The sequence below is a fragment of the Heterodontus francisci genome, chromosome 4, assembly GCF_036365525.1.
Source record: "Heterodontus francisci isolate sHetFra1 chromosome 4, sHetFra1.hap1, whole genome shotgun sequence".
Classification (NCBI taxonomy): Eukaryota; Metazoa; Chordata; class Chondrichthyes; order Heterodontiformes; family Heterodontidae; genus Heterodontus; species Heterodontus francisci.
Genome location: NC_090374.1, coordinates 123,011,572 through 123,031,380, shown reverse-complemented (window position 1 = coordinate 123,031,380; position 19,809 = coordinate 123,011,572). Strand labels below are relative to the sequence as shown.

General features: G+C 44.1%; 1 protein-coding gene across 6 annotated transcripts in view; it reads right to left on the bottom strand.

The window, feature by feature from the left end:
- ercc6l2 (excision repair cross-complementation group 6-like 2) overlaps positions 1-19,809 on the bottom strand; it is a 135,620-nt gene that overhangs the window by 56,718 nt on the left and 59,093 nt on the right. For all 6 annotated transcript variants that reach the window (XM_068030092.1, XM_068030093.1, XM_068030094.1 and 3 more), the window contains one exon: positions 4,940-5,011. In XM_068030092.1, the coding sequence (XP_067886193.1) occupies positions 4,940-5,011 (72 nt within the window). The remainder of the gene's footprint in view (positions 1-4,939; positions 5,012-19,809) is intronic.

Here is a 19,809-nt window from a genome sequence, read left to right as displayed (position 1 = left end):
CCCCCTCTCTAACAAATATACCGTTTTGGATACTGTTGGGGGGGATGGCCTATCAGGGGAAAACAGCAGCAGCCAGAGCAGTGGCACCACGGCTGGCACTGGTGTTCAGCAGGGAGGGAGAAAGCACAGAAGAGCAATAGTTATAGGAGACTCTATAGTCAGGGGCACAGATATGCGTGAAAGAGACTCCAGGATGGTATGTTGCCTCCCTGGTGCCAGAGTCAAGGATGTCTCTGAATGGACAGGGGCACTCTGAAGGGGGAGGGTGAACAGCTAGAGGTTGTGGTACACATCGGTACCATCGACATAGGCAGGAAGAGTGACGAGGTCCTGCAGGGGGAGTTTAGGGAGTTAGGTAGAAAGTTAAAAGTCAGGACCTCTAGGGTTGTAATCTCGGGATTACTCCCTGTGCCACGTGCCAGTGAGGCTAGAAATAGGAAGATAGTGCAGCTAACCACGTGGCTGAACAGCTGGTGTAGAAGGGAGGGTTTCAGATATCTGGACCATTGGGATCTCTTCAGGGACAGATGGGACCTGTACAAGAAGGACGGGTTGCATCTAAACTGGAGGGGCACAAATATCCTGGCTGCGAGGTTTGCTGGTGTCACCCGGGAGGGTTTAAACTAGTGTGGCAGAGGGGTGGGAACCAGAGCAGTAGGACAGCAAGTGAAATAAATGAGGGGGAACTAGTAAATCAGGCCAGTAAGACTAAGAGGAAGAGCAGGCAGGGAGATGTTGCGGAGCACAGCGGGACTGGTGGTCTGAAGTGCATTTGTTTCAATGCGAGAAGTATAACAGGTAAGGCAGATGAACTTAGAGCTTGGATTAGTACTTGGAACTATGATGTTGTTGCTATTACAGAGACTTGGTTGAGGGAAGCACAGGATTGGCAGAGGATACAGCAGGATATCGATCGGTTGGAGACTTGGGCAGAGAAATGGCAGATGGAGTTTAATCCGGACAAATGTGAGGTAATGCATTTTAGAAGGTCAAATGCAGGTGGGAAGTATACAGTAAATGGCAGAACCCTTCGGAGTATTGACAGGCAGAGAGATCTGGGCGTACAAGTCCACAGGTCACTGAAAGTGGCAACGCAGGTGGATAAGGTAGTCAAGAAGGCATTCGGCATGCTTGCCTTCATCGGTCGGGGCATAGAGTATAAAAATTGGCAAGTCATGTTGCAGCTGTACAGAACTTTAGTTAGGCCACACTTAGAATATTGCGTGCTATTCTGGTCGCCACACTACCAGAAGGACGTGGAGGCTTTGGAGAGGGTACAGAAGAGGTTTACCAGGATGTTGCCTGGTCTGGAGGGCACTAGCTATGAGGAGAGGTTGGATAAACTCGGATTGTTTTCACTGGAACGACGGAGGTGGAGGGGCGACATGATAGAGGTTTACAAAGTTATGAGCGGCATGGACAGAGTGGATAGTCAGAAGCTTTTTCCCAGGGTGAAAGAGTCAGTTACTGGGGGACATAGGTTTAAGGTGAGAGGGGCAAAGATTAGAGGGGATGTGCGAGGCAAGTTCTTTACACAGAGGGTGGTGAGTACCTGGAACTTGCTGCCGGGGGAGGTGGTGGAAGCAGGCACGATAGCGACGTTTAAGAGGCATCTTGACAAATACATGAATAGGATGGGAATAGAGGGATACGGTGCCAGGAAGTGCAGAAGGTTTTAGTCTTGGCAGGCATCAAGATCGGCGCAGGCTTGGAGGGCCGAATGGCCTATTACTGTGCTGTACTGTTCTTTGTACTCTATGCCTCTATTTATAAAACCCAAGCTCCCGAATGCCTTTTTAACCACTTTCTCAACCAGCCCTGCTACCTTCAATGACTTGTGCACATATACCGCCAGGTTTCTTTGTTTCTACACCCCTTTAGAATTGCACTCTTTTTATTGCCTCTTCTTGCTCTTTCTACTAAAATGTATCACTTCACATATCTCTGCATTAAATTTCATTGGCCATGTGTCTGCCCATTCAACCAGCCTGTCAATGTCCTCTTGAAATCTATCACTCTCCTCCTCACAGTACACACAAGTTTTATGTCATCTGCAAATTTTGAAATTGTTCCCTGTACACCCAAGCCTTGGTCATTAATTATATATCAAGAAAAGCAGTGGTTCTAGAACCAAGACCTGGGGAACCCCACTCTATGTCTTCCTCCATGCTGAAAAATAACCATTCACCAGTACGCTCTGTATCGTGTCACTCAGCCAACTTTATGTCCATTCTTCCACTGTCCCTTTGAATCCATGAGCTTCAACTTTGCTGGCACGTCTATATGTGGCACTTTACCCAATGCCTTTTGGAAGTCCATGTACACTGTATCAACCGCATTACCCTCATCAACCTTCTCTGTTACCTCATCAAAAAACTCAATCAAGTTAGTTAAACATGATTTGCCTTCAACAAATCCATGCTGGCTTTCCTTAATTAATCCACGCTTGTCCAACTGACTATTTGCAATTGCAATTCTCCAGTCTTCCGCCGCCACCACCCTGTATCATTGGAAGATTATGACCAGTACCTCAACAATTTCCTCCCTTACTTCCCTCAGTTCTTCATGTATAGCCATGGCACAAACAGGCTGTTTAGGTTGCAGCCTCCCCTCCTCCTCCTCTTCTGCATCCTCCTCCTCAGCTTGTCGCCTGATAGGTGGTGGCAAGGGCTGTTCCCTTATGAAGGTAAGGTTGTGTAGCATACAGCATACCGCAACAAATTTTGACACCCACTTAGCCATGTACTGCAGGGGTTCCTCCACAGCATTCCAGCCAGCCAAATTGTTGTTTCAGCACACCAATGGCCATCACATTTCTATCACATTTCTTTTGGCTGCAAGGCTCTCATTATATGCATGCTGCACCCATGTATGTGGGTTGTAAGGGATTCATCAGCCATGTTGTCAGCAGATAGCCCTTGTCACCCAGTAGCCACCCTTTGGTTTGCTGTGGTAGCTGAAATACAGCCAGCACGTCCGACTGCCACAGAATGAATGCAATGTGCCTGCTAGCAGGATACTGGGCACTGACTTGCATGATTCACTGCCTATGGCCACACACCAGTTAAACGCTGAGGGACTGGAATCTCTTTCAGTTCTGGTATAAGGCAGAGTTGTCATACGTTGCCCGCAAAGCAATGTGCGTTCAGCCAATGACATCTTCCACCATGGGGATTTCTGCAATCCTTGTAAATCCTGGTGCACACTCCACCTATTTCTCTCTGGCAAGAGGGAATGAAAGGAAGTTATCTCTCACATGCGCCAGCCATGGCCAGTGGGTAGCACTCTTGCCTCTAAGTTCCAGTGCAGGACTTAAGCACAACAATCTAGGCTGACACTCCAGTGCAGTACTGAGAGAGTGCTGTGCTGTCAGAGGTGCCATCTTTCAGATTAAACGTTAAATGTCTGCCCTCTCAGGTGGATGTAAATGACACCATGGCATTATTTTGAAGAAGAGCAGGGGAGTTACCCCTGGTGTTTTGGCCAATATTTATCCCTCAATCAATATCACAAAGAACAGATTATCTAGTCATTATCACATTGCTGTTTGTGGGAGTTTGTTGTGCACAAATTGACTGCCACGTTTCCTACATTAAAACAGTGACTACTCTTTACAAGTACATCACTGACTGTAAAGCGCCCTGGGGCGTCCGGTGTCATGAAAGACACTACATAAATGCCAAGTCTTTCTTTCCTTGAATAGAGAGCCTTAGTGGCCTCTTATGCAATAGTGGACAGCAAACTGTGAGATGTTGCAAATATCTCCAGCATCAACCTGAAGGAGCCAGATGCATAAAAATTCATGGCCATGTTCACCTTCACAGCTACTGGCATTGCAGTTCTTGCCCTGCTCTGAGGTTGCAAGTTGTGACTGCAGCAGGTGGCAGATTCAGTGACGGCCTCCTTACTGAAGCATCAGCGCCTCACCACATTGTTCCTCGCTGAGGTTCAGATAGGAGATCTGCACCCCAACCAGATATGGCCTCGTGCTGAAAGCCCTTCCCCCCACCACCCCCTTCCCTCTTGTGGCAGTTTGTCCTGCTCTGCATGGCCTCTACTCATATTCCCAGTCATGATCGATTCCAAGGAGATTGCCTACTATTGCACCCATGTCTGGGAGACACTGGTTTGTGCAGAAGTCTTGAAGTCAGCGAAAGTATTGCCGCACTTGCCACAACACTCCCTGTATACTTTTAAAACTTGAAACAACGATGGGAAAATACCAAAAACATGTAGAATTGCAGCAACAGCCAGAATAAATCAACTTGGAACTAACCTGTAAGTAGTTAATAATCCCTTTAAATATAGCTGGCAGTGGGTCCTTCATGCTGCTTAATGCAGATTCATCTGTGTGAAGTTAAGAAAATTTGGACTGGACCTTGGAGCTCCAAAATGGCAGCATTGGCATCAAATCAGCATTGCACACTGATTGACATCATGATCTTCCTGTACTGCATACATCTAGTGGATGTTAAGTGCATGTCTGCGGCTTTAACCCCTTTATGAAGATGGCATCCAGTATGATTTGTGCCAAAAGTGTGCGCACATGTCACGGACAACATTTTGGAAACCTAAGGGATCTCATAGTGCCCCAAAAATAGGCACTACAAGCCGAATATCACCCCCTGGCATTTATGAAAAAATAAAGCACACCAGATGTAACATTCACACCCACTTCATGCTTTATTTTTCATAAATCATCATCTCCATTGCTCATGCTCCCTGTAAAAGCGAACTGAAAAGGGTTTTCAGTCAGTGGGAGGGGGGGAGACAATAAACAAGTATTTTAAAACTTCTTGCTGTCAAAAATGCAAACTAACTCCTAAATGGGGGACTTGTATCTGAATTCCAACCAGTGTATCTCAGTTTTTTTCCATACACTCATACAAAATGGTCTGGTTAGTTCATCAGCAAACCATGTTTGAACATGGTTACCCACCTTGGTAGAGAGGGAGAAGAGCAACATTTTTTCCTGGTTTCTTCTACAGTGGTCCAAAAGCCGCTGAAGAACCTGAAAGCACAGATGGAGACATTGATATTTCAACATTCTGGTTATGGGGTTTGCAGATCACAAAACGTACTGTGCTGTTATTCCTAACATTTCTATACTGATTGAGGATTAGAGGAAATTCAGAGGGTGAATTGAAAAGTAAAGCAATTTTAAGAAATAATTATCTTCACTTAAGATAAAGATATACCTGACCTGATTATATAGCTTGGTGCTTAGGAAAAATTAATGCTATCATTCATAGAATTACAGAGGAACAAAGTTCCTTGTTCACCTATAGAGGAATCTCTGAACCTGACTGTCTGCCTTGTCAAGTCAGTTCGGCATACTCTGGTGGAAGGATCTGGAGGACAATGGCTCCTTGAGAAGTGCTGCTGAAATGTTCTCTGCCATTCCTTTGTACTTAGAAAAACTTTATTAAAGGGCCAATGATATAATTGTCAACATGATTGTAATGCTGTGAAACACTCTCATTTAGGAGTTATTTAATTCTGTTTTTAACACCTTTTAACTCACCTGCTTTGCCTCAATTTGGTATTTTTTCTAAATCATGACAAGTACCAAAAAGTTGAGTTAATCTTGCTCAAGGTACCCCCCCTTACTATCAGCTTCAAAATTGATGCCTTGTAGGTTCTGCCATCTCTCAACCTGCTGAGCTCCATCTCTTTCTCAGATCCTCAGCTTACTACTTCAGCAATATTCCTTTTGGAACACTGGACACAAGTTTGACAGCCTGAAATCAGCTGCACAAAGAATTGACAAGTCCATAGAGGAAGCTGAGTATCAGACCTGTGATAATGCTTTGTGGATCACCACCCTCAAGGAACAAGCGGCAGACTTGGATAATAACAGTGACCTCAACCATGTTCAAATTTTTGAGGGCGACTCCGTAATAAACTTCACACAAACTCTAATCCAAGAGCTTTTCAATCAAATGTGCATATCACACCTAACCGCCTCAACCCCCTGCAGTAATTTGTCCGTGGAATATTACCAATTTTTTTTTTTACTGGATCATGGAGGGAATTCTAAGGCAGGTATGTATTAATTCTCATCTGTAGTGGAAAAACATATATCTTGCTGACCAATGATTGGGCTAAGGATTGGATTGGGGCAGTGTGAGATATGGGAGTGAGAATGTGCTACAGTGCCATCAGTAGTGGGAAGCTTGCAACCACACCAATGACAGATAAGTGTTTACATGGCAAATTCCCTTTATAAATGTTTACACAGGCAGTTTCGATTCGAAGTGTCAACATAAAAATGTTAACAAAATTTGTGACACCTGAAAATTAAGATAGGAAGTGTGTCTCATTTCCTACATAATGGGTATGAGGACCTGGCCTTGGTCAGTCCTTGACTTTAGATTATACAACTGTATTACATTTTGTGCTCTTGCCTGCAAAAACTTTATTCCGAATTAAAGTTTGATTTTTGATTTATTATATACTGCAGTCTGGGCCAGTACATATGGGTTCTATTGATATATCAGATCAGAAACTTGTTTGTTGCCCAGAAGTCGTAAGAAATTAAGCAGATAGCACTTCAGTGTTTGCTCTCCTTCCGCCAGGTTAACCTTTGCTTATTTTAATTTGAAAGATTGCCAAGGCAGGTTTGCATAGGGAATTCATTGCTTTTAACTCCAAAAAAAGGGAAACTTTGGCTTCCCAGAGAAATTGAAGTGAATAAGAAAATGAAATCTACACTCTAACCAAACTTAACTTTGGATTTCAGATGGAAGGGATGTGGCAAATTCAGCAGTATCTTCAAATCATGCGGCCTTGCCTACTGGTACAGAGTTATTAGGCTAGGATTTTATTTAAGGATTTTAATCATGGCAGGTGTTGCAGAAGGACCTAATGCACTTCATTGTGATTCTTCATAGAAAATTCATTGTATTCATATTTTGGCCTACTCATTGACCTCCTATAAGTTTGCAGGTCATTCCTGGATTCCAATCATCTGATGCCAGATGCTTTTAACTCCAATCTGCCTGGGCTGATCAGCTTGGAGCAAAGTTTAATCAGGAAGAATTATCTACTCAGTAAAGCAATTGCTGGTGAAACCCAGGCAAAATTGATCTGTTTGGTATCATCATTCACAGAATGTAGCTAGTAGTCTTGGATTGCAGGGCTTTCTGCAGTTGGTTTCCCTGGGGTTGAGATACATAAGGTCCGTGCTTTGCTCCTGACTGGTAATGCTCTCCACTTTGCTCAGCTGCTATACTTTCCTTTGACTTTTCTTGTTATTCCTGTTGTTCCTCCCACGGAGCTTATTCCCTCTCCTGGGATATTACTTTAGAAACATAGATTTACAGCACAGAAGGAGGCCATTTGGCCCATCATGTCATGGTCCTGTAGTTTTTTTCAGAATATGCGGTTTGCCTTTAAGGCTTGCAAGGGATTAGTATTGCTTTAAGAACCAGCAAGCCTCAGGAGTTATAGGAAGGTGCATTTTTGTTGCCTTAGAAACAGCCATTTGGAGACTGCGATTCAAAGGGTGCATTCTCGATTCCATGGTAACAGCCACTGGGAGTGATCCTGATGCAAAACATTTGTTTTAATTCAATTTGACCTGGCTTTTAGTGAGAGAGTTTGTTCTAACAGACACAGATGACACAGCTGTGGTGTCAGAGCCTGGAAAAAGAGCTCTCAACAATTTAAACTGAAGGAACAGGAATTTAGTCTGTTTAATTATTATCTCTCAAAATTCTAAAACATCAAGCTAAAACAGAGATCTCTGATAATTTAAACTGAAGGAAGGGAAGTTAGACTGTGACAATCTTTTATTCCTCAAAACTCTAAAAGTCAGATTGATTCTGTTGAAAGTGTTTGCAAGTCGTTAACTGTTGAAATTCGCTGGAGAAGGAAAGCAACATCCTGTGAGGACTTTGAGCAACATCCTGCAAGGACTTCAAACAACACTGGACTGTAAATTTGCAAGGACTCTATTTTTCTATTTTAAATGTTGTTTACATCTTCATAGTGTTTAAGAATTTAGTTCTTCTAATTAAAGAGTTAAGTTATTGATTTAAAGACACCTGGTTTGGTAAGTCTCATTCGGGGGTTAATAGATGGTACAATTTGGTGGGTGTTTCTTTAATTTGGAAAGTTTTAAATGATGTGTTATCCGAAATGTGGAACAACGGGATTGAATTAACAGTGCGTTGGTCCCACCACAATCAGAATTGTATATTTTGATTGGGGGCTTAGACAGGAGCGGTCGGTCGTAATATATTTATTGGGGGCTTGTCCGCGACTTGAATAACATATTAATTGGGGGCTCGCTCAAGATTTGAATCACATATTTATTGGGGACTCGTTTGGGATTTGAATAACATATTAATTGGCGGCTCGCTCAAGTTTTGAATCACATATTAATTGGGTTTTTGTATTTGAATCATATCTTAATTGGGGGCTCGCTCGCAGTTAAATCATATTTAATTTGGTGACTCATGTCTGGGATCAGAATCAGACTAATCTGGAGGGCTCACATTTGGAATTGTAGTAATTACTCATCTCTGGGAAAATATATTTAAATTGGGGTCTTGCGTTTGACATTAGATTAATTGCTATCGAGTCTAGGATCTTATCAATTAGAAACTTGATTGTTGGTATCTAAATCTGACACCAATTACAAAGAAATTAAAAGAACCAGGTCTCTTGTATAATAAGGTACACTCTATACCATTATTATGGCATTAGTGGTTGTAGCAGAGCTTTTGGGAAAGCAGAATGTTTCCCTGAGTGACTTGGTAATTTTAACTAAGAGCAAATTAAAAGAATTGGCAGCGAAATTGGGGTTGGAATTGAAATCAGGTGCCAAAAATGCAGAGGTAATTGACATAATAGCTGAACATCTGGAATTGGTAGAAGACGACGATGATAATACAGATGAAGGGCAATACGAGGAAAAAGTGCATACGAAAGACATGAAGGTAGTAGGTCCGAGAGTGATGCAGTGGAATTGGCTAGGATTCAGTTAGAAATGAAAAAACTGGAGCTTCAGCAGGAAAAAGAAACAAAAAAAATTAAGGCAGAAAAAGAATTAAGAAAACGTGAATTGGAAGAAGAGGAAAGGGAAAAAGAAATAGCAATAAGAAAACTTGAATTGGAGGAAAGGGAGAAAAAGAGTGCATTTCAGAGAGAGAGTGAAAGAGAAGAGAGGGAATTTAGGTTAAAAGAAATGGAACGAAGACATTGGGGTAGTCTTAAATCCAGGGTCAGGAAGAATCTGAATTTAGATCAGGACCCAGCGAGAAGTTGTTTAAATTTATACAGGCTCTTCCGAAGTTCGAGCAAAGGGACGTAGAGGCATTTTTCATATCTTTTGAAAAAATAGCCAAACAGATGAAATGGCCGAAAGAAAGCTGGACATTGCTCATGCAGGGTAGACTGGTAGGCAGAGCTCATGAAGCTTCTGCCATCCTCTCAGAAGAGGTTTCTGCAGATGGCAAAAAAGGCTATTCTCGCTGCATATGAGTTAGTCCCTGAAGCTTACCGTCAGAAGTTTAGGAACTTACAGAGATTGAGTGGGCAGACATATTTAGGATTTGAGAGGGTGAAGCAAATGAATTTTGACCATTGGATATGGGCATTAAGGATAGAAACCCCATATGGGAAGCTTCGAGAATTGATTCTCTTAGAAGAGTTTAAAAACTCCATTCTTTCAGTAGTGAGAACTCATATAGATAACTTGAAAGTTTGGAAAGCTAGGCAAGCAGCAGAGATTGCTGATGATTTTGAGCTTGTGAATAAGCCAACCTATTTTGTCCGTCACCCCCATAAACCTAAGAAGGATAGAAAGTGGGAGAGTGAAAGGAAGGCAAGTAGCCGGGACAAGAAGGAACGGCTGGGAATGCCCCAGGATCACCTCCTCAGGTCAGAAAGGAAGGTGCTGAGGGTAGAAGTGAGGTTCACAAGCCAAAGTGTTATCATTGCAACAAAACGGGTCATCTTTGCTCAGAGTGCTGGAAATTGCGAGGTAAACCCATAGGACTTGTTGGGGTACGCAAAGTTAGTGCAGAGGAAAAGACTCTGACTGAGAGCATAGCAGACCAGGCTATAGCTTTAATGACAGCTGTGAATGTGAAACCAGATACTAAAACTAAGAGGAGTGTAGAGGTTAAGAATAAATTACCTGAGAGTTAAAATGATTTTTTGTCAAAGGGGAGAGTAACTCCGTATCCTGTAAGTGAGGCAGGAAAACCTATCATTATATTCAGGGATACAGAAGCAACCCTAACACGCTTGCTGGGGAAAGATATGAGGTTTCCAAGAGGGAGCGCCTTGAATGCTAGGGTTTTAGTAAATGGAATTGGCGGGGTGTATAGACCCGTACCTTTGAATAGAGTATGCCTAGAGAGTGACTTAATAACTGGGGTAGTAATTGTAAGTGTTGTCCACAGTTTACCAGTCAAGGGAATTGATCTGCTCCGAGGAAATGATTTGGCAGGATCAAAAATATCAGTTTCTCCTATGGTTACAGAGGAACAATGTGAAGTTAAGGAAACAAAACAATTACAGGAGCAAGTTCCGAGAATATTTCCTGTGTGTGTAGTTACCCGAGCAATGGCTAAACAGGATCCACTATTGGAGCTAAAGGGGGCACCACAAATAGACAGTCAGGCAGCTGAAACCTTATTTGGGGATTTAGATAATCCAAATGAGATGTTTAACAGATCATCTATCATTGCAGCACAGCAAACTGATCCAGAGATCTACCAAATAGCGCAGACGGCTCTGTCAGAAGATGAGGTGAAAGGAGTTCCGGAAGGCTATTATATGGCAAATGGGGTTTTGAGGAGGAAATGCAGACCGCCTCATAGACCTGTTGACGAAGACTGGACAGTTGTTGAACAGATAGTGGTACCACCCAAATATCGCTAAGGATTATTAAGGTTCGCACACGACATTCCTTTTTCAGGTCATAGGGGAATTCGGAAGACCAAACCACACACAAGCAAATTTTATTACTGGCCAGGTCTGGCAAGGATGTGAGACAATTTTGTAGGGCATGCCATACCTGTTAAGTGGTGGGGAAACCACAACCTACCATAAAACCAGGGGATGAGGTATTACAAAGAACAACAAAGAACAAAGAACAGTACAGCACAGGAACAGGCCATTCAGCCGTCCAAGCCTGCGCCGATCTTGATGCCTGCCGAAACTAACACCTTCTGCACTTCTGGGGCCCATATCCCTCTATTCCCTTCCTATTCATATATTTGTCAAGATGTCTCTTAAACGTCGCTATTGTATCTGCTTCCACCACCTCCCCTGGCAGCAAGTTCCAGGCACTCACCACCCTCTGTGCAAAAAACTTGCCTCGCACATCCCCTCTAAACTTTGCCCCTCGCACCTTAAACCTATGTCCCCTAGTAACTGACTCTTCCACCCTGGGAAAAAGCTTCTGACTATCCACTCTGTCCATGCCGCTCATAACTTTGTAAACCTCTATCATGTCGCCCCTCCACCTCCGTCGTTCCAGTGAAAACAATCCGAGTTTTTCCAACCTCTCCTCATAGCTAATGCCCTCCAGACCAGGCAACATCCTGGTAAACCTCCTCTGTACCCTCTCCAAAGTCTCCACGTCCTTCTGGTAGTGTGGCGACCAGAATTGCACGCAATATTCTAAGTGTGGCCTAACTAAGGTTCTGTACAGCTGCAACATGACTTGCCAATTTTTATACTCTATGCCCCGACCGATGAAGGCAAGCATGCCAAATGCCTTCTTGACTACCTTATCCACCTGCGTTGCCACTTTCCGTGACCTGTGGACCTGTACGCCCAGATCTCTCTGCCTGTCAATAATCCTAAGGGTTCTGCCATTTACTGTATACTTCCCACCTGCATTAGATCTTCCAAAATGCATTACCTCACATTTGTCTGGATTAAACTCCATCTGCCATTTCTCCGCCCAAGTCTCCAACCGATCGATATCCTGCTGTATCCTCTGACAATCCTCATCATTATCCGCAACTCCACCAACCTTTGTGTCGTCCGCAAACTTACGAATCAGACCAGCTACATTTTCCTCCAAATCATTTATATATACTACAAACAGCAAAGGTCCCAGCACTGATGCCTGTGGAACACCACTAGTCACATCCCTCCATTCAGAAAAACACCCATCCACTGTTACCCTCTGTCTTCTGTGACCGAGCCAGTTCTGTATCCATCTTGCCAGCTCACCCCTGATCCCGTGTGACTTCACCTTTTGCACCAGTCTGCCATGCGGGACCTTGTCAAAGGCTTTACTAAAGTCCATATAGACAACATCCACCGCCCTTCCCTCATCAATCATCTTCGTCACTTCCTCAAAAAACTCATTCAAATTAGTAAGACACGACCTCCCCTTCACAAGACCATGCTGTCTCTCGCTAATAAGTTCGTTTGTTTCCAAATGGGAGTAAATCCTGTCCCGAAGAATCCTCTCTAATAATTTCCCTACCATTGACGTAAGGCTCACCGGCCTATAATTTCCTGGATTATCCTTGCCACCCTTCTTAAACAAAGGAACAACATTGGCTATTCTCCAGTCCTCTGGGACCTCACCTGTAGCCAATGAGGATGCAAAGATTTCTGTCAAGGCCCCAGCAATTTCTTCCCTTGCCTCCCTCAGTATTCTGGGGTAGATCCCATCAGGCCCTGGGGACTTATCTACCTTAATGCTTTGCAAGACACCCAACACTTCCTCCTTTTTGATAATGAGATGACTGAGACTATCTGCACTGCCTTCCCTTGGCTCATCATCCACCAAGTCCTTCTCCTTGGTGAATACTGATGCAAAGTACTCATTTAGCACCTCACCCATTTCCTCTGGCTCCACGCATAGATTCCCATCTCTGTCCTTGAGTGGGCCAACCCTTTCCCTTGTTACCCTCTTGCTCTTTATATACGTATAAAAAGCCTTGGGATTTTCCTTAATCCTGTTTGCCAATGACTTTTCATGACCCCTTTTAGCCCTCCTAACTCCTTGCTTAAGTTCCTTCCTACTGTCTTTATATTCCTCAAGTGCTTCATCTGTTCCTAGCCTTCCAGCCCTTACAAATGCTTCCTTTTTCTTTTTGACTAGGCTCACAATATCCCGTGTTATCCAAGCTTCCCGAAACTTGCCAAACTTGTCTTTCTTCCTCACAGGAACATGCTGGTCCTGGATTCTAATCAGCTGACGTTTGAAAGACTTCCACGTCAGATGTTGATTTACCCTCAAACAGCCGCCCCCAATCTAAATTCTTCAGTTCCTGCCTAATATTGTTATAATTAGCCTTGCCCCAATTTAGCACCTTCACCCAAGGCCTACTCTTATCCTTATCCACAAGTACCTTAAAATTTATGGAATTATGGTCACTGCTCCCGAAATGCTCCCCCACTGAAACTTCGACCACCTGGCCGGGCTCATTCCCCAATACCAGGTCCAGAATGGCCCCATCCCTAGTTGGACTATCTACATACTGTTTCAAGAAGCCCTCCTGGATGCTCCTCACAAATTCTGCCCCATCCAAGCCCCTAGCACTAAGTGAGTCCCAGTCAATATTGGGGAAGTTAAAATCACCCACCACTACAACCCTGTTACCTTTACATCTTTCCAAAATCTGTCTACATATCTGCTCCTCTACCTCCCGCTGGCTGTTGGGAGGCCTGTAGTAAACCCCCAACATCGAGACTGCACCCTTCCTATTCCTGAGCTCCACCCATATTGCCTCACTGCATGACCCCTCTGAGGTGTCCTCCCGCAGTACAGCTGTGATATTCTCCTTAACCAGTAATGCAACTCCCCCACCCCTTTTACATCCCCCTTTATCCCGCCTGAAGCTTCTTAAGCCTGGAACATTTAGCTGCCAATCCTGCCCTTCCCTCAACCAAGTCTCTGTAATAGCAACAACATCATAGTTCCAAATACTAATCCAAGCTCTAAGTTCATCTGCCATACCTGTTATACTTCTCGCATTGAAACAAATGCACTTCAGACTACCAGTCCCGCTGTGCTCAGCAACATCTCCCTGCCTGCTCTTCCTCTTAGTCCTACAGGCCTTATTTACTATGTCCTCCTCATTTACTTCACCAGCGGTCCTACTGCTCTGGTTCCCACCCCCCTGCCACACTAGTTTAAACCCTCCCGAGTGACGCTAGTAAACCTTGCAGCCAGGATATTAGTGCCCTTCCAGATTAGATGCAACCCGTCCTTCTTGTACAGGTCCCATCTGTCCCTGAAGAGAGCCCAATGGTCCAGATATCTGAAACACTCCCTTCTACACCAGCTGCTCAGCCACATGTTTAGCTGCACTATCTTCCTATTTCTAGCCTCACTGGCACGTGGAACAGGGAGCAATCCAGAGATTACAACCCTAGAGGTCCTGTTTTTTAACTTACTACCTAACTCCCTAAACTCCCCCTGCAGGACCTCATCACTCTTCCCGCCTATGTCGTTGGTACCGATGTGTACCACAACCTCTGGCTGTTCACCCTCCCCCTTCAGAATGCCCTCTGTCCGTTCAGAGACATCCTTGACCCTGGCACCAGGGAGGCAACATACCTTCCTGGAGTCTCTTTCACGTCCACAGAAGGGCCTATCTGTGCCCCTGACTATAGAGTCCCCTATAACTATTGCTCTTCTGCGCTTTGTCCCTCCCTGCTGAACAACAGTGCCAACCGTGATGCCACTGCTCTGGCTGCTGCTGTTTTCCCCTGATAGGCCATCCCCCCCAACAGTATCCAAAAAGGTATACTTGTTAGAGAGGGGGATAGCCACAGGAGATTCCTGCACTGTCTGCCTGCCCCTTCTAGTGGTCACCCATCTATCTGCCTGCATTTTGGGTGTAACCACTTCTCTAAAACTCCTGTCTATGACGCTTTCCGCCACCTGCATGCTCTTCAGTGCATCCAGTTGCCGCTCCAACCGATCCATGCGGTCTGTGAGGAGCTGCAACTGGGTACACTTCCTGCAGATGTAGTCGCCCGGAACACTGGAAGCGTCACGGACTTCCCACATCTCACAGGTGAAGCACTTCACCCCTCTAACTGTCTTTTCTATCACTAATTAGTTAATTGATATAAAATAAATAAATACTTATTAAATCCTTACTAAATTATGATACACTTAACTATGTGGTCCCTAGTGCTAGATTTCTACAATAAATATTAAATGCTGTCTAAATACAGTAATCTCCTTCCTCTGGTTTAGTTACTCTACTTATTAATTAGTTAATTAGTGTTTTAATCAATTTTTATCAGTTTTATTTTCAAATTCGGTATAGATTCCCTACCAGCCAATCAGGTCACAGTTTTCCTGTGACGTCACTTTTTCAGTTTTTTTTTCCCACCCTGCCGAAGCTGCCGAATCGCTAGGTAAGTACTTTATACTGAAACTTACCTTCCCAGCTGCCCCCTGGCTCGCACTCTCACTGCTACTGCTGTTCAAAAAGGAACAGTGTTGTTACTATCACAGGGAGAACCAGTGAAAGCATGGTTCAGTGGCCCATATAGTGATCAAAAGAGTGGGTAAGGCAGATTACTTGATTGGTATCCCTGATAGCTGGAAGAAGAACCAGTTGTGTCACATTAATATGCTCAAACCATATTACTGCAGGGAGGAGGATAAGCCACTGCAGGTATGTCAGGTAATCGGGACTGTGGAGAAGGAAAAGGATATTGAGGAGGAGGCAGAACTAGGCCTAGGAAATCCTCAGATTGAACCTCCAACTATCCAATCAGCGAATGCAGAATGGCTAGGAAAATTAAACAATAGGCTTTTACACTTAGAGGCAAAACAGCGTGCAGTCCTAACCAGGGTTTGGACAATGTTTCAAAAAGTTTGTCGGGATAAGCCAGGATGTACAACCATAGCCACACATGATGTGGGTATAGGGGGAGCCATTCCTTTAAGACGACATGCTTAGGTCCAGACAGACAGGCCCAAGTGGAAGCAGAGGTACAATGTATGCTGAAGGGCAATTTAGTTGAACCTAGTCAGGACAGCTGGAATTCGCAGATGGTCTTGATGACTAAGCCTGGTGGGACGGCTCAAACTTGCATAGACTCTGGAAAAGTCACTATGGTAAAGAAGGCAGACTCCTGCCAAATTCTCATTTAAAGGACTGTAAGGACAGAATGAGCAACACAAGGTGTCCTAAAGAGACAGATTTGGAAGGATAATGTAAAATTCCTTTGACACCCCAGGGTAAGAAAAAAAAAACCGGGTGCTCCGGTTTCCTCCCACAGCCAAAGACTTGCAGGTTGATAGGTAAATTGGCCAAAAATTGTCGGTAGGTGGTAGGGGAATTGAGGGGATGTGGTAGGGAATATGGGATTAATGTTGGATTAGTATAAATGGGTGGTTGATGGTCCTCACAGACTCGGTGGCCCGAAGGGCCTGTTTCAGTGCTGTATCTCTTAAATAAATAAAATCAGCTTCTGTTACACCGGATAGGGTTTTCCAGTGCCAAGTGATGCCACATAGATTAACGGGTACTTGAGAAACTTCTCAGAGAATAGTGAACCCAGTAGTGGTCAATGCTCATAGCTGTGCAGCTCACCTGGCTGAGGTGATGGACAATAGGGGCACTTGGAAGGAAAACACAAAACAATTGGAGACTATGCTTGTAAATTTGAAATGGGTTAACTGGAACAACCTTTTGAAAATTTAAAGCCGAAATGTTCTGGTGGAACTTGTTGCTGCAGTCTAAACATTTTTTTTTAGAAATGTGTATAGGCGTGAGAAAAAGTTAGCATTTTTTGCAATTTGTATTTTTTTTACCCATTGTAATGAAATGCATTTCAGGAATGGTGTTTCATTCCGCTCAGGGCGGAGGTGTCATGGTCCTGTAGTTTTTTTCAGAATATGCTGTTTGCCTTTAAGGCTTGCAAAGGATCAATATATCTTTAAGAAACAGCAAGCCTCAGGAGTTATAGGAAGGTGCATTTTCGTTGCCTTAGAAACAGCCATTTGGAGACTGCGATTCAAAGGGTGCATTCTCGATACCATGGTAACAGCCACTGGGAGTGATCCTGATGCAATACATTTGTTTCAAGTCAGTTTGAACTGGCTTTTAGTGAGAGAGTTTGTTCTAACAGACACAAATGACACAGCTGTGGTGTCAGAGCCTGGAAAAAGAGCTCTCAACAATTTAAACTGAAGGAACAGGAATTTAGTCTGTTTAATTATTATCTCTCAAAATTCTAAAACATCAAGCTAAAACAGAGATCTCTGATAATTTAAACTGAAGGAAGGGACGTTAGACTGTGACAATCTTTTATTCCTCAAAACTCTAAAGTCAGATTGATTCTGTTGAAAGTGTTTACAAGTCATTAACTGTTGAAATTCGCTGGAGAACTTTGAGCAACATCCTGCGAGGACTTCAAACAACACTGGACTGCAAATTTGCAAGGACTCTAATTTTTCTATTTTAAATATTGTTTATATTTTCATAGTGTTTAAGAATTTAGTTCTTCTAATTAAAGAGTTAATTTATTGATTTAAAGACACCTGGTTTGGTTAGGCTCATTCGGGGGTTAATAGACGGTACAATTTGGTGGGTCTTTCTTTAATTTGGAAAGTTCTAAATGATATGTTAGCCGATCTGTGGAACGACGGGATTGAATTAACAGTGCGTTGGTCCCACCACAATCAGAATCGTATATTTTGATTGGGGGCTTTGACAGGACCGGTCGGTCGTAACAATAACCCTCTCCGCTTTGCTCAGATACTATACTTTCCTTTGACTTTTCTTGTTATTCCTGTTGTCCCTCCCACAGGGCTTACTCCCTCTCAGGGGATATTACTTTGGAAACATAGAATTACAGCACAGAAGGAGGCCATTTGGCCCATCATGTCTGTGCTGGTTGGAAAAAAAGTTATCTAGTCTAATCCCACCTTCCAGTTCCTGGTCTGTAGCCTTGTAGGTTACAGCACCTAAAGTGCATATCCAAGATTTTTTTTTAACTGCGCTGAGGGTTTCTGCCTCTACCATCCTTTTAGGCAGTGAGTTCCCGATCCCCACCGTGCTCCAGGTAGAAAAGATTACTCAACTCCCCACTCTTCCTTCCACTAATTACTTTAAACCGGTTATCCACCATCATGAGCCTCTCTGCTAACAGAAATAGATTCTTCCTCTGGTCCAAAGAAACCAAATCCAGCCTATCCAATCATTCCTAGTCATAGTCATAGAGAGATACAGCACTGAAACAGGCCTTTCGGCCCACTAAATCTGTGCTGACCATCAACCACCCATTTATACTAATCCTACATTAATCCCATATTCCCTACCACATCCCCACCCACCACATCCCCAATTCTCCTACCACCTACCGAGACTAGGGGCAATTTACAATAGCCAATTTACCTATCAACCTGCAAGTCTTTGGCTGTGGGAGGAAACCGGAGCACCCGGCGGAAACCCACGCGGTCACAGGGAGAACTTGCAAACTCCGCACAGGCAGTACCCTGAACCGAACCCGGGTCGCTGGAGCTGTGAGGCTGCAGTGCTAACCACTGCGCCACTGTGCCACCCCTGATAATTCCTCATAATTAAAATTCTGTATTCCTGGCAACATCTTGGAAATTGCTTCTACAGCCTCTCCAGTGTGATCACATCCTTCCTCTAATGCGGTGACCAGAGCTGTACACAGCACTCCAGCTCTGGTCAAATTAGTGTTTTATACCACTCTAGCATAACTTCCTTGCTCTTATACTCTAGGCCTTGGCTAATGAAAGAAAGTATCCTGTATGCCTTTTTGACCATCTTATCCACCTGTACTGCTACCTTCAGGGATCTGTAGACAAACACTCCAAGGTACCCCTGTTCCTCTACTTTTCAGAATACTATTTACAGTGTACCCTCTTGCTTTGCTTGACCTTCCCAAATGCATTACCTCACACTTCTCCGAACTGAATTTCATTTGCTACTTTTCTGCCCAACTGACCAGTCAGTCCATCGATATCTTCCTGCAATCTACACCTTTCGCCCTCACTGTCAACAACATGGCCAATTTTTGTATCCTCTGCAAACCTCGTAATCATGTCCCCGACATTTAATTCTAAATCATTGTTATATACCATGAACAGCAATGACCCAGTACTGAGCCCTGCAGAACCCCACTGGAAACAGTCTTCCAATTACAAAAACACCCCTCGACCATAACCCGTGCGTTCTTTTAAATTCATTCATGGGATGTGGGCGTTGCTAGTTAGGCCAGCATTTATTGCCCATCCCTAATTGTCCTTGAGAAGGTGGTGGTGAGCTGCCTTCTTGAACTGCTACAATCCATGTGGGGCAGGTATACCCACAGTGCTGTTAGGAAGGGAGTTCCAGGATTTGACCCAGCGACAGTGAAGGAATGGCGATATAGTTCCAAGTCAGGATGGTGTGTGACTTGGAGGGGAACTTGCAGGTGGTGGTGTTCCCATACATTTGCTGCCCTTGTCCTTCTAGTTGTAGAGGTCGTGGGTTTGGAAGGTGGTGTCTAAGGAGCCTAAGGTGTGTCGCTGCAGTGCATCTTGTAGATCCTACACACTGCTGCCACTGTGCGTCGGTGGTGGAGGGAATGAATGTTTGTAGATGGGGTGCCAATCAAGCGGGTTGCTTTGTCCTGGATGGTGTTGAGCTTCTTGCGTGTTGTTGGAGCTGTACCCATCCAGGCAAGTGGAGAGTATTCCATCACACTCCTAACCTGTGCCTTGTAGATGGTGAGCAGGCTTTGGAGGTGAGTTACTTGCTGCAGGATTCGCAGCCTTCTCACCTGCTCTTGTAGCCACGGTATTTATATGGCTACTCCAGTTCAGTTTCTGGTCAATGGTAATCC